Source organism: Notamacropus eugenii, chromosome 1 (genome assembly GCF_028372415.1).
Source record: "Notamacropus eugenii isolate mMacEug1 chromosome 1, mMacEug1.pri_v2, whole genome shotgun sequence".
Lineage (NCBI taxonomy): Eukaryota > Metazoa > Chordata > Mammalia > Diprotodontia > Macropodidae > Notamacropus > Notamacropus eugenii.
The window spans coordinates 6,142,881-6,161,662 of NC_092872.1; the positions used below are offsets into that span (position 1 = coordinate 6,142,881).

At 45.0% G+C, this 18,782-nt stretch overlaps 1 protein-coding gene across 3 annotated transcripts in view; it reads right to left on the reverse strand.

Moving 5' to 3' along the window:
- RNF123 (ring finger protein 123) overlaps nucleotides 1-18,782 on the reverse strand; it is a 107,299-nt gene that overhangs the window by 50,453 nt on the left and 38,064 nt on the right. For all 3 annotated transcript variants that reach the window (XM_072650896.1, XM_072650887.1, XM_072650877.1), the window contains exons 17-21: nucleotides 17,958-18,057; nucleotides 17,558-17,619; nucleotides 17,190-17,261; nucleotides 13,217-13,337; nucleotides 1,710-1,811 (exon numbers count right to left, since the gene is read on the reverse strand). In XM_072650896.1, the coding sequence (XP_072506997.1) occupies nucleotides 1,710-1,811; nucleotides 13,217-13,337; nucleotides 17,190-17,261; nucleotides 17,558-17,619; nucleotides 17,958-18,057 (457 nt within the window). The remainder of the gene's footprint in view (nucleotides 1-1,709; nucleotides 1,812-13,216; nucleotides 13,338-17,189; nucleotides 17,262-17,557; nucleotides 17,620-17,957; nucleotides 18,058-18,782) is intronic.

Here is an 18,782-nt window from a genome sequence, read left to right on the forward strand (position 1 = left end):
AGATATTCAAGGGCTTAAAAAGGAATTAAAAGCCTGTACAAATGTACAGTATCATTGACACCACGAAACCTCAATTAGGAAACACATTCAACTCCCTATCTGTAGACTAAATGAGATTCTCTGGCTCCCTCTGCTGAAAAGGGGCCTGTACAACATGGACCAAGTGTGAAAAGTGGTCGGAGAACTGACCAAGATGGGAATGTAGGAGCCTGGGGGAAACCAAGAGCCATGAAGATAGCCCAACCACATGCAGCTTTCAGAGATACAAATGTCCAGATCTGGAATTTGTCCTCAAAGGCTTCCCTTATTAGGGTCAGTTATAAACCTGCATGTAAGAAGGCTCCTCCATACAAATTATCTGTTCTTTTTTTGGATCTGTAGCACTGGGGTCCTAAAGCAGAAGGCTCTACTTCTATAAGGTAAACTCAATAATTCAGCACTTGTGGTCACTTCTGGTCACGTATGGTCACTTATGGTCACTTACAGTCACCAGGCCCCTCCACACTTAAGATTTTGTCTCCTTCCACTGTTTTTCTTCATCATGCTCAAGACCAGAAAGAGACCTCAGAGGTCACCTAACCCAACGCCTATCTGAAAAGGAATCTCTTCCACAGAATTTCCAAAAAGTAGTCACATAAAGGTGCTGCCTGAAGACCTACAATGGTGGGGAACTCACTACTTCACAAAGGAATCCATTTCACTTTTGGGCTCTCTGTATTAGGGAGTTTCTCCTTAGTAATCATGTTCTCCCTAAATCTCCTCCAGGTTAAACATCTTCCACTTCTTCAACCAATCTTCACAAGGCAACTGACCACCCTCTTAAGGAGACACAACATCCTTTGTCAATGTGGGGCCCTAAATGGAACGTAATACTCCAGACCAGAGCCTATCACCAACTAGACTATAGACATCGTTTCTGTTAACACAGTCTCTTTGGCACAGCTTCTTTGGCAGCCAAGTTACACCACTGAAAAACGTCTAGGTTACAGCCACTGAACCCCTGGGTCCCTTTCACTGAATTGTTGTCAAACCAAGCCTCCCTTACTTAGAACCTGTACAGGTGGGGGTTTCAACCCAAGTGCAGAACTTTCAATTTATTACCATGAAATTTCCTATTCTTCTATTCAGAGCATTATGCTGGCCTGCTCAAATCTCTTTGGGTTTTTACTCAAGCATGTAACACTGGCTATCCTTTCCAGTTTAGTGACTTTGGTGTATAATTTCTGTTTTGGAAAGGTCTAAGAAGCCACGGAAATAGAAGGAAATGTCTACTGCCCCATCTTGTTGTTTACATGACCCATAAGTCCCTTCCTAATTTAACGTCGCTCACAAATTTGATAATCATGCTTGTTATGCCTTCATCCATGTGAATAAAATAACAACGTCATAGCCTTGGGCTATGTGGAGTCACTGGTGACCTACTTCTTCATTGCCAGGGTTTCCTTCATCACCTCTCTTTGGCATGAACCACCCAAACCTATCTAAAAACCAAGCTGTCTTTTCTACATGTCTCCAGCTTGTTCACTAGCATGACAGACTGTCCCCGAATTGCAGTCATGCATTTGACAATGTCTGTCAGAAACAGAAAGATGAGTTTGGTCTGACACGACGAGTTCTTAATGAATCCATGCTGGCTCTGAGGGATGACCACTAGCTCCTGCAGGCCCTGCCTGCTCAGATATGCCCTGACAGGCCTCACACAAACATACCTTTGAGGGTTTTCTTAAGATGAGAGAGAAGGCCCCCCAGTCGTTGCAGGTCAAAGTAATCCACCTTCCCATTATAGAAGAGTTGTGGGGGGACATAGGCTTCTGCAGAGAGAGAGCAAGAATATTTGGTCAAGAGAGAATCTGAATATCCTTCCTCAGGTCCAGCAGGGAGAGATTCTGAATGTCACCTTGATATTTGGGCTTCTACCCTCACACAAAGGAAGAAAACCTCAGGAGTCTCCAGACTCCAGGACTGAACCCTCAGTTCTCTATCGGTTTCATCATTAGGGGAGGCAATATAGAACAGTGGAAAGAGTGCTCAATCTAGTATTAAAAGGCCTGGGTTCAAATCCTGGTTTTGCCATGTACTACCTGTGTACCTTTCAACAAGTCACCTAAAGTCTCCATGCCTCAGTTTCTTCATCAGTAAAATGGGGACAGGTGATCTCTCAGGTCTCTTTAAGCTCTAAAGCTATGATCCTCCTTGTCACAGAATGGGGAATAGAGGAGTGATTGAAACCATAAATCAACAGGCATTTATAAAGCACCTACTATGGGCTGGGCACTGTGCTAGGTTCTGGGAATATATAAATAGACACAACGTGACCATCTGTATTCTCACGTGTCTTACGGCCTAATGGGGGACTACATATATGTGAGTGAATAGGTAAATATGTATATGTACGTGTGAGTGTGTGTATGTGTGCATATGTACATATACACATACACACATACATGTGTGTGCATATAAAAATACATACACACATGAATGTGTGTATACACACACAAGCATAAATGACAGGTGCCCCAAAAGTCTTTCTGCTGTTTAAAGCCATTAAAGACAAAAACTGCACGAAGTCTCCACAAAATAAGTATGAAGATCATAAGCATAAAGCAGTACAAGCTGATTAAACAGCAGTTAGGTCAGAGAGCCAAGGCCCCGCTGCCGGGGACCAGCCAGGAAAGGCCTCATATGGAAGTTCCATCTTGAAGGGATGCAGGGCTTGGAGAACAGCCACTACAAGAGCACGGAGATGAGAGATAGAGGGCTGAGGATGAGGAACACAGAGAAGGACAGCTTGGATGGACTGCAGAACGTCGGAGAGAGAGTAATATCTACTGGGGTTGAAAAGATAAATTGGAGTCAAGTAGTGCAAAGTTAAACAAAGGGGTTTAAGTTTTATCCCAGAAGCAAGAAGGAGTTACTGAAGTTGACTGAGTGACATGGTTGGATCTGAGGTAAAACACTTCAGTAACAGTGTGCAGTATGGACTAAAATGGGAAGAGACTTGAGACAGTATAATGGTCATTTAAATGGAAAATCTTTTATAGTCATTAATTGACCCATGTAACCTGCCTGGCTCACATGGAGCCTGTGGTGGAAGGAGTCTGCTGAATGGGTGGAACAGGAAGAGGCAGAGCTGGAGCAGAGCTGAGAGGAAGTGAGTCTTGAGAGCAGTCAGAGCTAGGAAGGATGCAGCCTGCTGGCTAGCATCAGTGAAAGGGCCTGCTTGTGATTTCTTTGTTTAATGGTTTGTGGGAAGCTTAGCAGTGGGAAGGCTTGCAGATGGTATTCTCTGCATTGTTATTGTGTATAGATTTCTGTTGCTGTGATGGATCTGGCTTTCTGGTGTCTGAATAAATGTTTTGCTTCTGCCTTCCATGTGGGGAGTCTGTTGTAATTCGCGATTCTGAATTGTGCCATAATATTCATGGCTGCTGTGGGCGCTGTGAATTTTACACTGGTGCTACAGGCAGGAAGAGGAGAAGATTCTAGAAGAGAGGCAACAGTGGCTGTGTGAGCAGAGAGAAGGGGTCAGATACAAGAGATGTTGTGGAAGGACAAAAGAGAAGATTTGGCAAATGACTGGATATGTGGGGTGAGGAATAGTGAGGAGCTGATAATAACACCAAGGTTATAAATCTGAGTGACTGAAAAAATATTGGTACTTCTGAAAGCAACAGGGAAGTTTGTAAGAGGGGCAGGTTAGGGTTAAAAGGTAAGGAGTTCTGTTCTGAACATGCTGAGTTTTAAATGTCTCAGTCCTCATTCTCCTTGACCTTTCTGTAGTCTCTGAAACTACTGCTCATGCTCTCCTCCTGGACACTCTCTTCTCTCTAGGTTTTCAGGACAATGCTCCCTCCTGGTTCTCCTCCTACCTACCTGACCCCTCCTTCTCTGTCTCTTTGTGGATCCTCCTCCAGATCACACCATAACCATAGAAGGACTTCAAGGTTCTGTCCTGGGCCCTCTTCTCTTCTCCCTCTACACAACTTCACTTGGTGATCTTTCAGATCCCACAGATTTAATGGCCATCCCTATGCTGATGATTTTCAAATTTACCTTTCCTGTCTACCCCAATGTTTCTGATGACCTCTGATCTTGCATCTCCAACTACATTGCAAACATCCTGAACTGCATGTCCAGTGGGCATCTTAAACTCAATATGTCCCCAAAAGAACTCATTATCTTCCCACACACACCCTTCCTGATTACTGTAGAGGGTAACACCATCCTCCCAGTTCCTCAGGCTTACAACCTAGGAGTCATTCTTGATTCCTCACTCTCTCTCAGCCCCCATATCCAATCTGTTGCTAAGACCTGTCAACTTCACCTCTGCAACATCTCTCAAATACACTCCCTTCTCTTCTCTGTCATTGAAACCACCATGGGGCAGATCCTCATCATCTCACCCTTGGACTAATGCAATAGGCTGCTGATGGGTCCGCCTGCCTCAAGTCTCTTCCCACTCCAATCCATCTTCAATCACTAAAGCAGCTGGTCAGACCATGTCACATGTGCCCCCAGCCCCAAATAAACTACAGTGGCCTCCTGTTGTCTCTAGGTGCAAATACAAAATGCTATTTGTCATTCAAAGTCCTTCATAATTTTGCCTCCTCCAGCTTTCCAGTCTTCTTACACCTTCCTCCCCACTACATCCTCTTTAATCTGGCAACACTGGTCTCCTGGTTGGTCCACAAACAAGATACTCCATTTCTTGGCTCTGGGTATTTTCTCTGACTGTCTCCTATGCCTGGAATATTTTCCCTCCTCCACTCTGACTACTGACTTCTCTGGCTTCCTTTAAGTGGCAACTACAAGACCGCCTTCTACAGGACACCATCCCGGCTTTCCCTCTGTTAATTTTTTCCTACTTATCCTGTAAACAGCTTGTTTGTATGTTGTCTGCTCCATTGGGGGAGACTTCTTTTGCTTCTTTTTGTATCCCTAGCACATAGGCCAGGGCCTGGCCCATAGCAAGCTCTTCATGAATATTTACTGACTGATGGCTTTAGAGCTGGAAAGTACCTAAAAGGCCATCTAGTTCAATATTCTTATTTTACAGGTGAAGAGACTAAGACAGAGAGAGGGTCACCCAGAACTGTCGGGCAGGATCTGAACTCACCTTTTAGTTTCAAGTCCTATATTCTGTTCCCTTCAAGCAATAGATAACTCTGAAGTAACACTGGTCACAGGGAAAGAGGAACAATTTGGTTGAAGTCTTATTTTATATACACACAAAAATCATTTTATTTGCCCAATCATTGACGGAAGGTAAATACTGCTGCCAAAGTCCTTCATTCTTAAGTTCTTATTGTAAACATTTTCCTTGTTACAAAAATGTTATTAATGCCTTCTCTGGTTCCTGTCCAAGTGAGTCATTTCCGTAAATAAAATACCTGGTTGAGTATTGTTTGAATGATAGGAGTGGCAAGGGGAGGGCCAGGACGAGGTGTCTCCTACGCAGTTGGTGACACTGAACTGGGGCTCAGGAGGAAGACAGAGGTTGGATAGAAAAGCTCATAATATCACAGATCTCTAACTTTAGGAGATCTTGGAGGCCATCTAAACAATCCCTCATTTTGTAGATGAGAAAACTGAGGTCAAAAGAGGGTAGAAAAGCTGCCTAAAGTCACAAAGGTAAAAGGCATCAGAGACAGGATTTGAACACAGGTCCTCTGATTCTGGAGCCATTGTTGCCTCCCTGAGTGTGAGTCATCCACATAGAGATAAATAACGTCAAGGGAGCTGAGGAAGTCACCAAAAGAAAGAAAGGACAGAAAAAAGGGAAGAAGCCCAGGACAGAGCCTTTGGAAAAACCTAGAGTTAGAGATAGCAAAGAGACTGAGACAGAGAAATAGGAAACTAGCTCCCTGAAAACCCAGAGAAGAGTGTTCAAGGAGAGGAAGATGGCAGAGAGGTCAAGAATGAGAACTGAGAAAAGACCATCAGGTTTGACAATTCAAAATCACTGGTAACTTGCAAGCGAGCAGTTTTCAGGGGAGTGATAAGGTCAGGGGGCAGACTGCAAGGGGCTGAGGAATGTGTGGGGGGATGAAAAACTGAAGTAATGAGTACAGACAGCTTTTTGCTTTTTCAAGGAGTTTGGCTGAGAAAAGAAAAGGAGACACGGGATGATATTTTGATGGGATCGTATAGTCTAGTCAAAGCATCAGGGAGATGTGGTATTGTCTGAAGGCAGAAGGGAAAGAAGCAACAGATAAGGACAGATAGGGAAGAGGGAAGAAGGAGGCAGGAAAGAAGAAGGGAGAGAGAGAGGGAGGGGGAGAGGAGAGGAAGAGGGAGGGAGAGGAGGGGAAGGGGAGGGGGAGGGAGAAGAGGGAGAGGTGGAAAGAGAGAGAGAGATGTTTGAGGGGAATACCTTATGGAGAAGATAGGAAAGGACATGATTAAGGGTATATGCAGAGGTCTTGGCCCTAGCAAGGAAAAGAGCCCTCTCATAATCAAAGACTTAATGAAAGGAGGAGAATATAAGAGATATTAAGGAGTTTTGAAAGAAAGAGATGAAAAGAAGAAGCTCTCAGTAAATGGCCTCAGTTTTCTCAGTAAATTATGAGAAAGCTGAGAAAGGAGGAGGAGGAGGAGGTACGGAAGAAGAGCAGGTTTGGAATAGTCTCTGTGGGGAATAAGACAGGGAATTAGTCAGGGGAGAATAAAAAGATTACCTTACTGCAGTAAGGGTTCCCCTCCCCCCCCCAGTTATATAACATTAATTTATAGTATATCTAGTCAGCAAGGCTGTGTGACTCTCTCCAGCTCCATTCAAAAGCATGTGAGGAGGATTGGAAAGGGTGGATGGGGGGAGGGATCTGGAGGTAAAGTGATAAAAACTCAAAAAGGATATCTGAGTGTTGAGGGGCAGTTGGAGAATCCAACTAGAAGCAAACAGGAACCAAGAAGGGCAGATGAGAGACATAAGTAAGGAGCAGGCATCCCAGGAGGGCTCTCAGGTCTCTCTTATTAGGCACAAATTTGATCACAGTAGAACTGGTACACCTCTGAAACCCACTTTATTTTTTCCCCTGGTTTGCCAGCAACAAATCATCATGAAATCTCCAGTGGGCATCATGTTTTACAGAACCTGATAGCCGAAAGGGACCTTAATGGCAACTAATTCAACCTATACCTTTATAAGAATCTCCTCTGCATTATCCCCAATAACCTCTACCTGAAGACTTCTGCTGATGGAGAATTCCATACCTTACAACCTCACTCCATATTGGAACAGCTCTATAACTGCTAGGAAGTATTTCCTTATATTGACCTGAAATTTTATTTTTTGCAGCTTTTAGAAGAAAGGCAGTACATAAATTGCTGGGGAACTGCTTCCTAAGGCCTTAGAGAGACCAAGAAGAGCTGACCCCAGTGGAAGTTCCTTGTGATGGTAGTGAAAGAGTTCCTCTATTTCACTCAAAAAAGGGCCGTCAATGTATCTCTTGGGAAGGCAAGGTGATCCTATTGGAGAGAAGAGTAACCAAATTCCTATATCTGTCGTCTTAGAGGCCTGGCATGGCACAGCAGAAGCAAGCGCTGGAGAGAAGTGAGATTTTAGGAATAAAGGCAATTAAGAAGAAGAGCCACTAAGAAGAGAACTTGAAAAGCAAATGATCATTCACTACAATTCACAATGTGTTGAAACTGAAGTGATCACAGGGTCCTGAAATGGAAGTAACATGATTAAAAAGATGCTGGAGAAAGTGTGAAGAAATAGCCTTTGATTGTGTGTTTTAGACAAACCCAGGGGCTGCAGCATGCTGCAGAAGGAGAATACACCCAGGAGGCAGGAGGGGGTGCTGGTACCAGCAGCTCTGCCATTCCCTCTCACTGGGCCAAATAAAGGGAGTAACCTGGAAGCTCTCTAAGGACCCTGCAGTTCTGACATTTTGTGAGTCTATAAATATTTGCTGAATTGACATATTGGAGAAAACTCTACTGAGGGTCCCCAATCCATTACCACAGAAGTGACATAAGGCATCACATCTCAGAGGGTGAGCAGGGATAGGTGTGTGGGCTCCAGCACAACACAGCTGAGAGAGAAATCACAGGTTCAGAGAATTAAGGCCTAGAAGAGAAACAGGATCACACGGTTCAGTTCCTAACCTGGGGTTTGTGAACTTGAGTGTGTGCATGTGTGCGTGTGCGTGTGCGTGTGTGTGTGTGTGTGTGTGTGTGTGTGTGTGTGTGTGTGTGTGTGTGTGTGTGTGTAGATAGTGAAAGGAAGAGAGAGGAAGGGATGAAGAAGGAAACAGAGAGAGAGAGAAACAGAGAACTGTATTTTAAAATAATTGATTTCCTTTCTAATTATACATTTAAAACCATTCTTTTGAGAAGGGGGATCATAGGTTTCATTAGAGTCAAAAGGGTGCATGACACAAAAAAGTTAATTAGTCCTGCTCTGAGGTGGAATCAAGATGGTGGAGAAATGCCAGGAAGTTGCCTGAGCTCTTTCTAGTTTCCCTCAGAAACAACATTAAATCAAGCCTCTAAATGAATTCTAGAGTGACAGATCCTACAAAAAGATGGAGTGAAGCAATTTTCCAGCTTAAGATAACTTAGAAAGATTTCAAGAAAGGTCTTTCTCACTTGGGTAAAGGAGGAGCTCAGTTCAGTGTAGAGAGTTTCTGGGCAAGGCAGTGGGAGGTTGTTAGCCACAACACAGATCGACAACTAGGGGCCCTGGATCCTAGTATAGCAGGCAAGTGGCACAGCAGGCCAGCGTGGAGGCCTCCAGCCCCAGCTCAGAAGGCAAATTAAATTGCCAGCCCCAAAACCCAGAGCACAACAGGGTTAGGCCAGGGCACCTCAGCACAGTAGGCAAGCCACCAGCACCTGAGACCCCAGCACAAAAAGCCAGTACCTAGGCCTCTGGCCCCCAGAACAAGAAGCCTGGGATAGTGCCTCCAGTGCCCATGAGCAGAGCACAACTTTAAAAGCCATGAAATAGGCTAAAAATGAGCAAAAAACCAGAAAAGAGCCCTGACCATAGAAAGTTACTATGGTGACAGAGAAGATCAAAACACAAACTTAGAAAAGGATAACAATGTCAAAATGCCTACATATGAACCTCAAAGGGGATCATAAATTGGTCTTAAGCCCCAAAAGTCTTCTTGGAAGTACTCAAAAAGAATTTTAAAAATCAGAGTGGAAGAAAAAAATTGGGAAAAGAAATGAGAGGTATGAAAGAGAAAGTTCACAGCTTAGAAAAGAAAGGACAAAAACTGACTGAAGAAAACAATTCCGGGGGGCGGAGCCAAGATGGCAGAGTAGAAAGACACACATATACTAGCTCCAAACCCACAGCCCATAAAATATCTGTAAAAAAGAACTCCCAACAAATTTTGGAGCAGCAGAAGCCACAGAACAAAGGAGCAGAGGAGATTTCTGTTCCAGAGAACCCTGAAAACCTCTCAGAAAAGGTCCATCACGCTGTGGACCCGGAGCCGAGCCCAGCCCTGCCTTGGCCACACGGCACCGAGAGGAGCAGATCCGAGCACGCTTCAGGGACGGAATCTCTAGCGGCAGCGCAGGTCCCTCCACCCACGGGCTCCAAAGGTTGGTGAGAGGGTCTTCTCGGCTTGCTGAGAGGGGAGTGGGGTCCCCCCATAACTCAGGTCCCCTCAGGAGGCAGCAGCTGAGGCAGGAGCAGACTGGGGCTCCCCAAGCAGGCAGGAGCCCGGATCCATTGTTAAAGGTCTCTGCATAAACCCCCTAAGGGAACTGAGCCCCATGAGGCAGTCCTGCCCCCACCTGAGCAGCTGAACTTAATCTCACACTGAACAGCAGTCCTGCCCCCATCCAAAGCCCTGAGGCTGGGAAGCAGCATTTGAATCTCAGACCCCAAGCGCTGTCTGGGTGGATCTGGAGGCAAAGTGGGTGTGAAGACAATACTCAGAAGTCAAGTCACTGGCTGGGAAAATGCCCAGAAAAGGGAAAAAAAATAAGACTATAGAAGGTTACTTTCTTGGTGAACAGGTATTGCCTCCCTTCCTTTCTGATGAGGAAGAACAATGCTTACCATCAGGGAAAGACACAGAAGTCAAGGCTTCTGTATCCCAGCCCACCCAATGGGCTCAGGCCATGGAAGAGCTCAAAAAGGATTCTGAAAATCAAGTTAGAGAGGTGGAGGAAAAACTGGGAAGAGAAATGAGAGAGATGTAAACCATGAAAATCAGGTCCACACCCTGCTAAAGGAGACCCAAAAAAATGCTGAAGAAAATAACACCTTGAAAAATAAGCTAACTCAACTGGCAAAAGAGGTTCAAAAAGCCAATGAGAAGAATGCTTTCAAAAGCAGAATTAGCCAAACGGAAAAGGAGACTAAAAAGCTCACTGAAGAAAATAGTTCTTTAAAAATTAGAATGGAACAGATGGAGGTAAATGACTTTATGAGAAACCAAGAAATCACAAAACAAAACCAAAAGAATGAAAAAATGGAAGATAATGTGAAATATCTCACTGGAAAAACAACTAACCTGGAAAAGGGATCCAGGAGAGACAATTTAAAAATTAAGGGACTACCTGAAAGCCATGATCAAAAAAAGAGCCTAGACATCATCTTTCATGAAATTATCAAGGAAAACTGCCCTGAGATTTTAGAACAAGAGGGCAAAATAAGTATTCAAGGAATCCACAGATCACTGCCTGAAAGAGATCCAAAAAGAGAAACTCCTAGGAACATTGTGGCCAAATTCCAGAGTTCCCAGGTCAAGGAGAAAATATTGCAAGCAGCTAGAAAGAAACAATTCAAGTATTGTGGAAATACAATCAGGATAACACAAGATCTAGCAGCTTCTATATTAAGGGATCGAAGGGCATGGAATAGGATATTCCAGAAGTCAAAGGAACTAGGACTAAAACCAAGAATCACCTACCCAGCAAAACTGAGTATAATACTTCAGGGGAAAAATTGGTCTTTCAATGAAATAGAGGACTTTCAAGCATTCTTGATGAAAAGACCAGAGCTGAAAAGAAAACTTGACTTTCAAACACAAGAATGAAGAGAAGTATGAAAAGGTAAACAGCAAAGAGAAGTCGTAAGGGACTTACTAAAGTTGAACTGTTTACATTCCTACATGGAAAGACAATATTTGTAACTCTTGAAACTTTTCAGTATCTGGGTACTGGGTGGGATTACACACGCACACACATGCACATGTACATGCACACACGCATAGAGACAGAGTGCACAGAGTGAATTGAAGAGGGTGGGATCATATCTTAAAAAAATGAAATCAAGCAGTGAGAGAGAAATATATTGGGAGGAGAAAGGGAGAAATGGAATGGGGCAAATTATCTCTCATATAAGAGGCAAGCAAAAGATTTATTAGTGGAGGGAAAAAGAGGGGAGGTGAGAGAAAAACATGAAGTTTATTCTCATCACATTTGACTAAAGGAAGGAATAAAATGCACACTCATTTTGGTATGAAAACCTATCTTACAATACAGAAAAGTGGGGGATAAGGGGATAAGTAAGGTGGGGGGGATGATGGAAGGGAGGGCATGGGGAGGAAGGAGCAATCTGAGGTCAACACTCATGGGGAGGGATAGGATCAAAAGAGAGAATAGAAGTAATGGGGGACATGATAGGATGGAGGGAAATATAGTTAGTCTTATACAACATGACTATTATGGAACTCATTTGCAAAACTACACAGATATGGCCTATACTGAATTGCTTGCCTTCCAAAGGGAAGGGGCGGGGAGGGAGGGAGGAAGAGAAGTTGGAACTCAAAGTTTTAGGAACAACTGTCGAGTACTGTTCTTGCTACTAGGAAACAAGAAATACAGGTAAAGGGGTATAGAAAGTTATTTGGCCCTACAGGACAAAAGAGAAGATGGAGACAAGGGCAGAGAGGGATGATAGAAGAGAGGGCAGATTGGTGATAGGGGCAATTAGAATGCTCGGTGTTTTGGGGTGGGGGGAGGGGACAAAAGGGGAGAAAATTTGGAACCCAAAATTTTGTGAAAATGAATGTTAAAAGTTAAATAAATAAATTTAAAAAAAAAAAAGAAAAAGAAAACAATTCCTTAAAAACAATTGGCCAAATTGGGGGGAAAATTCACTGAAGAAAACAACTCCTTAAAAAGTACAATTAGTCAAATGGAAAAGGAAGCACAAAAGCTAACTGAAGAAAATAATTCCATAAAAATTAGAATTGGGCAAATGGAAACTAATGATTCTATGAGAAATCAAGAATCAGTCAAACAAAATCCAAAGAATGAAAAAAATAGAAGAAAATGTAAAATACCTCATTAGACAAACAACTCACCTGGAAAATAGATCCAGGAGAGAAAATTTAAGAATTATTGGATTACCTGAAAGCCATGATCAAAAAAAATAGCCTGGACAGCATCTTTCAAGAAAATATCGGGAAAACTTTTTTGATATCCTGGAAGCAGAGGATAAAATAGTAACTGAAAGAATCCACCAGTAACCTCCTGAAACAGATCCCAAAATGAAAACTCTAAGGAATACTGTAGCCAAATTCCAGAATTATTAAGTCGAGGAGAATATACTGCAAGCAGCCAAAAAGAAACGATGGAAATATCAAGGAGCCACAATCAAGGTTACGTAGGACTTAGCAGCTTTTACACTGAAGGACAAAAGAGCTTGGATATGATATTTTGGAAGGCCTTATTCTCCTCTCTCTACTCACTGTGGGCCTATGCAGAGTTAAATGCACATAAGATGAAATTATACCCAAGTAGCTCAATGACCTGGAAAAATTAAAACCCAGATAATCAAAAAAGCAGACAACTGGATACACATCTGAATAAATGCATGCTGAATGAATTCAGAAGGCACAAGGGTTATGTTGTTTCAGCCTTCCATCCTGCCTTCCACCCAACCTTAGTGTATTGTTTTGGGGCATGTGCCAGCTGAGGAGACAGGAAAGGGACACAGCATAATACCAGAAAAAAGAGAGAAATCTGACAGAGATGGAGAGTTACTGACAATCTGTGATGACCTCCATCTGAGGGATCTGGCAGTTCAGAGGGGAAGAGAAAAAGGCTCTGACAGTCTCAGCTGAGTCTGAGATAGGGCAATAAGCCCAATGACCCAGTTTACAACTTGTCAGGTGCAGAATATAGATTACCTGACTATTTCCCTGGGTCAGGAAGATTAATGCATGGTCAGAAAACAACCTTTGGTGGTTCTACAATGTGACTTGGACCAGGAGACTCAGGCTCCCCATCAGCTTACCTTCACTGAATGATGCTGTTGGATTTGAAGCCTTGTATCCGTCCCAGTAGTACCGCAAGGCCGTGATCAGCCGATGCAGAAAGCACACCATGTACTCCGGTGGGCAGAGAACAATCAGGTTCTAAAGAGAAGCAGAGAACAGCTTGCTACCAATTCTGATCCTAATCCTTCACAAGAGCAGCTCCAGCGAACATGCTCCCCTCTATCATCAACCCCAATTTCTCCAGTGCAATACTTCTCACAAGCTACTTATCCCTCCCAAGATATGTCCCAGCCACGTGGATTGCAACCGTCATGTCCACATACTCCTCCTGGTACAGCCAGGGAGTAGGAGGAAGGGAAGATGGGGAGTGATGACGGCTCTGCCCTGTGGCTAAGATAAGGATCTGCCCTTACGAACCCCTAGCACAAGGAGGCATGCACAGGCCCCAAAGAGAAGCAACATGTCAGGGTACATAGGAAGCTAGGTTCTGACCCACAGTTACATCCCAAGATACTCACTCTGCTAATTAGAATTTGTCCAGGGGGCCTTGCCTTTGACCCTACAGCTCTTTAACCTTAAATTCTCTAACAGAATTTCCTTGATCCCTGAAATCTCAACCAGGCCCCAAACTTTTAGAGGCTTCTTGGTTCCCCAGTTCAGAGGCCTGCTGCATACAACTTGTCCCACTCCCACTATCTCTGGGTTTCTTTTCACAGCATTCACTTCCCTCTTTTCCTTTCTAATCCGTATGTGTGCATGTTGTTTCCCCTGACAGAATGTAAGCTCCTTCAGGGCATGATCCATTCTTGTTTCTGTCTCGGATCCCCAGCACCTAGCACAGTGCCTGGCATATTACAGACAACTAAGGCTTGTGGATCTCTATGAATATTAGGCCACAAAAGTATTCTCTAACATTTATTTCCAAGGGGAGAGATAAAATGTAAACTTAGAAATAACCCATCCAATAACATAAGAGGCATTATTATTGCTGGGGCTGCCAGGTGGCACAGCTGATAGTGCCAGGCCTGAAGTCAGGCAGACTCCTCTTCTTGAGTTTAAATCTGGCTTCAGACACTTACCAGCTTTGTGACTTGGGGCAAGTCACTTCACCCTGCTTGCCTCAGTTTCCTCATCTGTAAAATGTGCTAGAGAAGGAAATGGCAAGCCACTCCAGTATCTTTGCCAAGAAAACCCCAAACAGGGTCATAAAGCATCAGACACGACTGAACAACAACAAAATGATTATTCCCATGGTGCAGATGGAGAAACAGGTCAGGGTAATCAGAAATTCCTATACAGCAAATCTATCCTTTCCCAGATAAAGTAGCCCTACACTTCCAAATCTGCCCCAGCTGGCCACTGAGAATACACACAAATAACAGCCGGGATTTGTCCTTATGGGCCTTCTGGACCACACTCTCCTAATCCTAGACTTACTCTCAGCAAATAAAACAGTCCCCTGAAGGCCTGGTGTGTTTGTGGGGCTCCACCCACTGAATGACCCAATCCTATAGTTCTTTAACTGTGTCTCCTTTACCTGGCAATCAGCCACCCCTCCCCCTCTCCCTGCACACACACTGTACTCTCCTGCCTCCTTTCCTTTGTTCACAATGTTCCCTGAGCCAAGAACTCCTGCCCTTCCTTCCTTCTACTCTTCACCCATTTAACTTCTATCTGATCTCTGAAGTTCTATTCCAAAGCCGCCTTCTGTTATGACTGCTTGTGACTGTTCCCCCACAGACCTCACATTAGCATTGGTTTACTCTTTTCTACAGCATTTAATATGTATCATCGCATATTATAGTTATCTGTGTTTCTTTCTTATCCCCCTACTATGTTATAAATTCCATGAAGGCAAGTACCATGTTGAATCTACACTTTGTATCTCTCTCAGCACAGGAGACACCAAATAAATGTTTCTGATACAGCAATGTGCAGGTGCATGGGACAGTTCTGATTACCCTAAAATCAGAATGAGTCAACCCAGACACCCTAAGTGTACCCAGAACATCAGTGAAAGCCAAGGGAAGAATGAAGCCTTTGTGGGGCAGGATTGGATGGCACTGGATGGATCCCCCTGGCGCCACACATACACACGCACGCAGACGAGGGCCCAAATGGGAGCTCCTGATGAAGTCATCAAGAGGGCCTGCTTCTTCCCCACAAAGGCCAGACCTATAGGAAAACGGGGTGTGACCTTGCTCTTGCTTATAATAATAATAGATGCCTTTTATACAGTGCTTTTTCCTTGGATCCTCACAATAACCCTGCAAGGGCTCTTACACGTACTATCATTCCCATTGTACAGATGAAGAAACAGTTTATAGAGGCTCAGTAATTTGACCACGATTACATAGCTAAGCAAGTTTTAATGGCAGGATTCAAACTCAGGTGCCTCTGGACTCATCCCTAATTTGCAAGACAAGCTATCAAAACCTGGCAGTGCCCAGCAGCATGGAATGTCAGAAAGAGCAGCCTCTGGGGTGGATCTCAACATGGGTGTGAATGTCAGTTGTGCCACTTATTGGGGATAGGGAGAGGGACTAGACCTCTGATTGCTCTGGGATAGAAGCCTCCCTGGTGAGGGAAGTCTCTCTACCAACACAACTCGCCACCTTCCTTGCAACTTATAGTCTAAGAGTTGTCTGGAGCACTGAAGGGTTAAGTGACTAACTCAGTTTGTGTCCAAGATGGAACTTGAATCCAAGCTATCCTGGCTCCAAGACTGGCTCTCTCTCCACTAAACCATGCTGCTCTATTGCCTCTGTGAGATGGGCATATCACTAACATCTCTGGACTTGAGTTTCCTCATCTGTGAGATGAGGAGGTTGGACTAGACTCTGTGTTCCAGTTCTAAATCTAGACTCTTATCATCCCCCTACAACTGAGCTCCTGCCTAGGGACATGTGCCTGCACCTTCCTTTGGCAGCTGAGCCCATGAAGCTCATGGGAAAAGGAAGGCCTGCTCCTCACTGCAGGCTTTTCCCCTGAGAACTCAGCTCTGCAGTGAGAGGCAACATGAGGCAGTGGGGAGCACACAGGCTCTGCAGTCAGATGCCTCTGCCCCTACCTGCCTGAGACACCCAGGGACTCCATTTTCTCATCTGTGGAACGTGGGGGTTGGACTAGATGGCCTCTGAGGTCCCTTCCAGGGCAGAAGGAAACACAGACAAGCAGAACAGCTTTGAAAGTTACATGATGAATTTATTATATACTTAAAAGGAAAAGCAGACTCTACATCATGGAGATTCACAGTGTTACGTACAATTCTCTTTTACTTTTCCACTTTGCACACGGAAATGCTCATTTTATTTAGTGTTAAGTTCCAAATTTTAAAAATTCAGATCCAAATAAAGCCCCTCCCTGCTTTAGGTCTGGGGTCATCCATGAACCCCGTTCTCTTCTGATGACAGACTCCTAAGGAAAGCTGTGACTGCGTAGAGAACCACCATGAACATGACAGAGGAAGGAAAGAGGGGAAAGGGAGAAAGGAAAGAATGGAAGGAGGGCAGGACCATTAGCTACTCTCAAGCTGATAGCATGGTTCAGTGGAAGCAGAACCGGTCCTGGAGTCAAGGGAGGACCTGTATTTGAATCCCAACTTTGCCACTCACTAGCTACCTATCTTTGAGCAACTCATTTCAGACTCCCTGACCCTCAGGCAGACCATCCTGATTTATAAAGGAGATAACAATACTTGTATAGAGTTGTGAGGAAAGGACTGTGTAAATCTCAATGCACAAGAAATGTGGTTTCTCATGAAGTCTCTGCTGGTTACATTTAACAGCAGAGTCAAAATCCTGAAATTTCCACCCTCGGCCTCTTCATGCTTCCAGAGAACCAGCTGTGTGGCTGGAGGATCTCTTCGGGACCCAAGCAATGGCCAAATGTCATTTGGCTGGTCCCCAGGCTGAGCCTAAGAGTGGGAGGGTCCCCTACCCCCCAGATCCTTGGGCAGGTACCCCCCCCTAGCCTGAGTAAACCACTCACCCCTCGGCTGCTGACATTCTCTTGCAGGAACTTTCGAAACTTGTTGAGGAAAATGTACCTGGAAGCTTCACCCTGGGAGAGAAGCAAAGCTGGAATGGCAGCAAGAAGCAGCCAGAGAGGGGGAATTGCTGGTCTTCAGCCTTCCACCCACTTACCCACCAACCACAGAAGCATAGAAGGTATTCCCTCCTACAAAGTGGGCCCAACTGCACACCCCACACAAGGCTCGCTTCCAGGCTCTGTCTCTATCAGCACGGATGAACCTGTCCTCTCCCCTCTCTGAGACTTTGGTCTCCCCATCCTGGGCACTTTCCATGCCCCAAGAACCCTTCCAGCACTACTCTTCTCCCACGTGCAGGTCCACTTACTCCATTATGGTCTTGATTATTCAACATCAGCTTCAGGATCTGAACCTGGAGATCTTCAACCACTGAAAGGGGGAAACAGGCCATCAGTCCAAAGGGCCTAAGTCCAGCCCTAGGCAGGACAGAGAGCACTAGAAGCAGAGGCTACCACCCCTCCCAGAGTGAAATGGGAGGCACTATCATCCCCAACCATAAGTCGATCTGGCCCTTCTGGGCACAGGTCAGGAAACAATCCCCAACCCCCAGACTCCCTGATTGGGATGCTTGGGTGGGGACAGGACTGTGTAGATGGGGGCAAAGAAGATAAGGTAAGAGGTAAAAAGCCCCTCCTCCACAGAGGTAGTAGCCCCTGGTCTCCTCTGGCACCTGCCATAAGGAGAGAAAGATGAGGTAACAGTCAGACCTTCAATTCGTTTCTTTAGTCTTTGGCAACCTCTCTCATATGCCCGCCGTCTCAGCCGCTCCTCAGCACTCTCTTCTTTCACCTCCTTAGTCTCCTTGCCCTGAAGGAAGGAATAAGAGGGCCTCTCATAAACAGGACTAAGACCTGAGTAAGGACAGGTAAGGATGTAGCCTCAGAACAAGACTCCTCCAGCCTAAGGCAGGGAACCCAGAGGATCTCATACATTCACTGTAATGGTGCCCTAAAGGTGATGTGACCGGACTCTCTCTTCTTTCCCAAAATATAATCAATGGAGGGACATCAGCCTTGCAGGGAACCTCCAACCCAGCAGGGCAGAAGGCTCCTGGTACCTGTTCTGGGCACAGCATCCAAAGAACTAGCTGGGGAAAGCACATGTGGAGACCTCCCTCAGGTTAAAGCTCTATATTGTATTGGTCAGAGAACTCGACAGGATTCCCCACAGCACCATGACATCCCACTGGGGTGTCTGTCCCCTAAATCTCCAGCCTGAGACCCTTGTCTTCTGTGCACAGAGAGTACACGGCACTTTGGTCTCGATCAGCAAACTTCTCCTAAAAAGACTGTCTGTCTAACGTCCTACACACAGCAGCAGAAAAGTGACAGTGCTGGAACCCCAGCTGACAGAGCAGCACTCTTCCCTTCTCTCTCTTGGTTAAGGGAATCTCTGAAATTAAGACAAGACACAGACGACTGAGAGTGGCCCTTCACATGGGTCAGCCCTGCCTATTCCCCAGTTACTGAAGATATTGCAGACAGAAGGCCTTTTTGTCCAGCCAGGAGCACCCCTCGCTAGGGCCAGGTGGG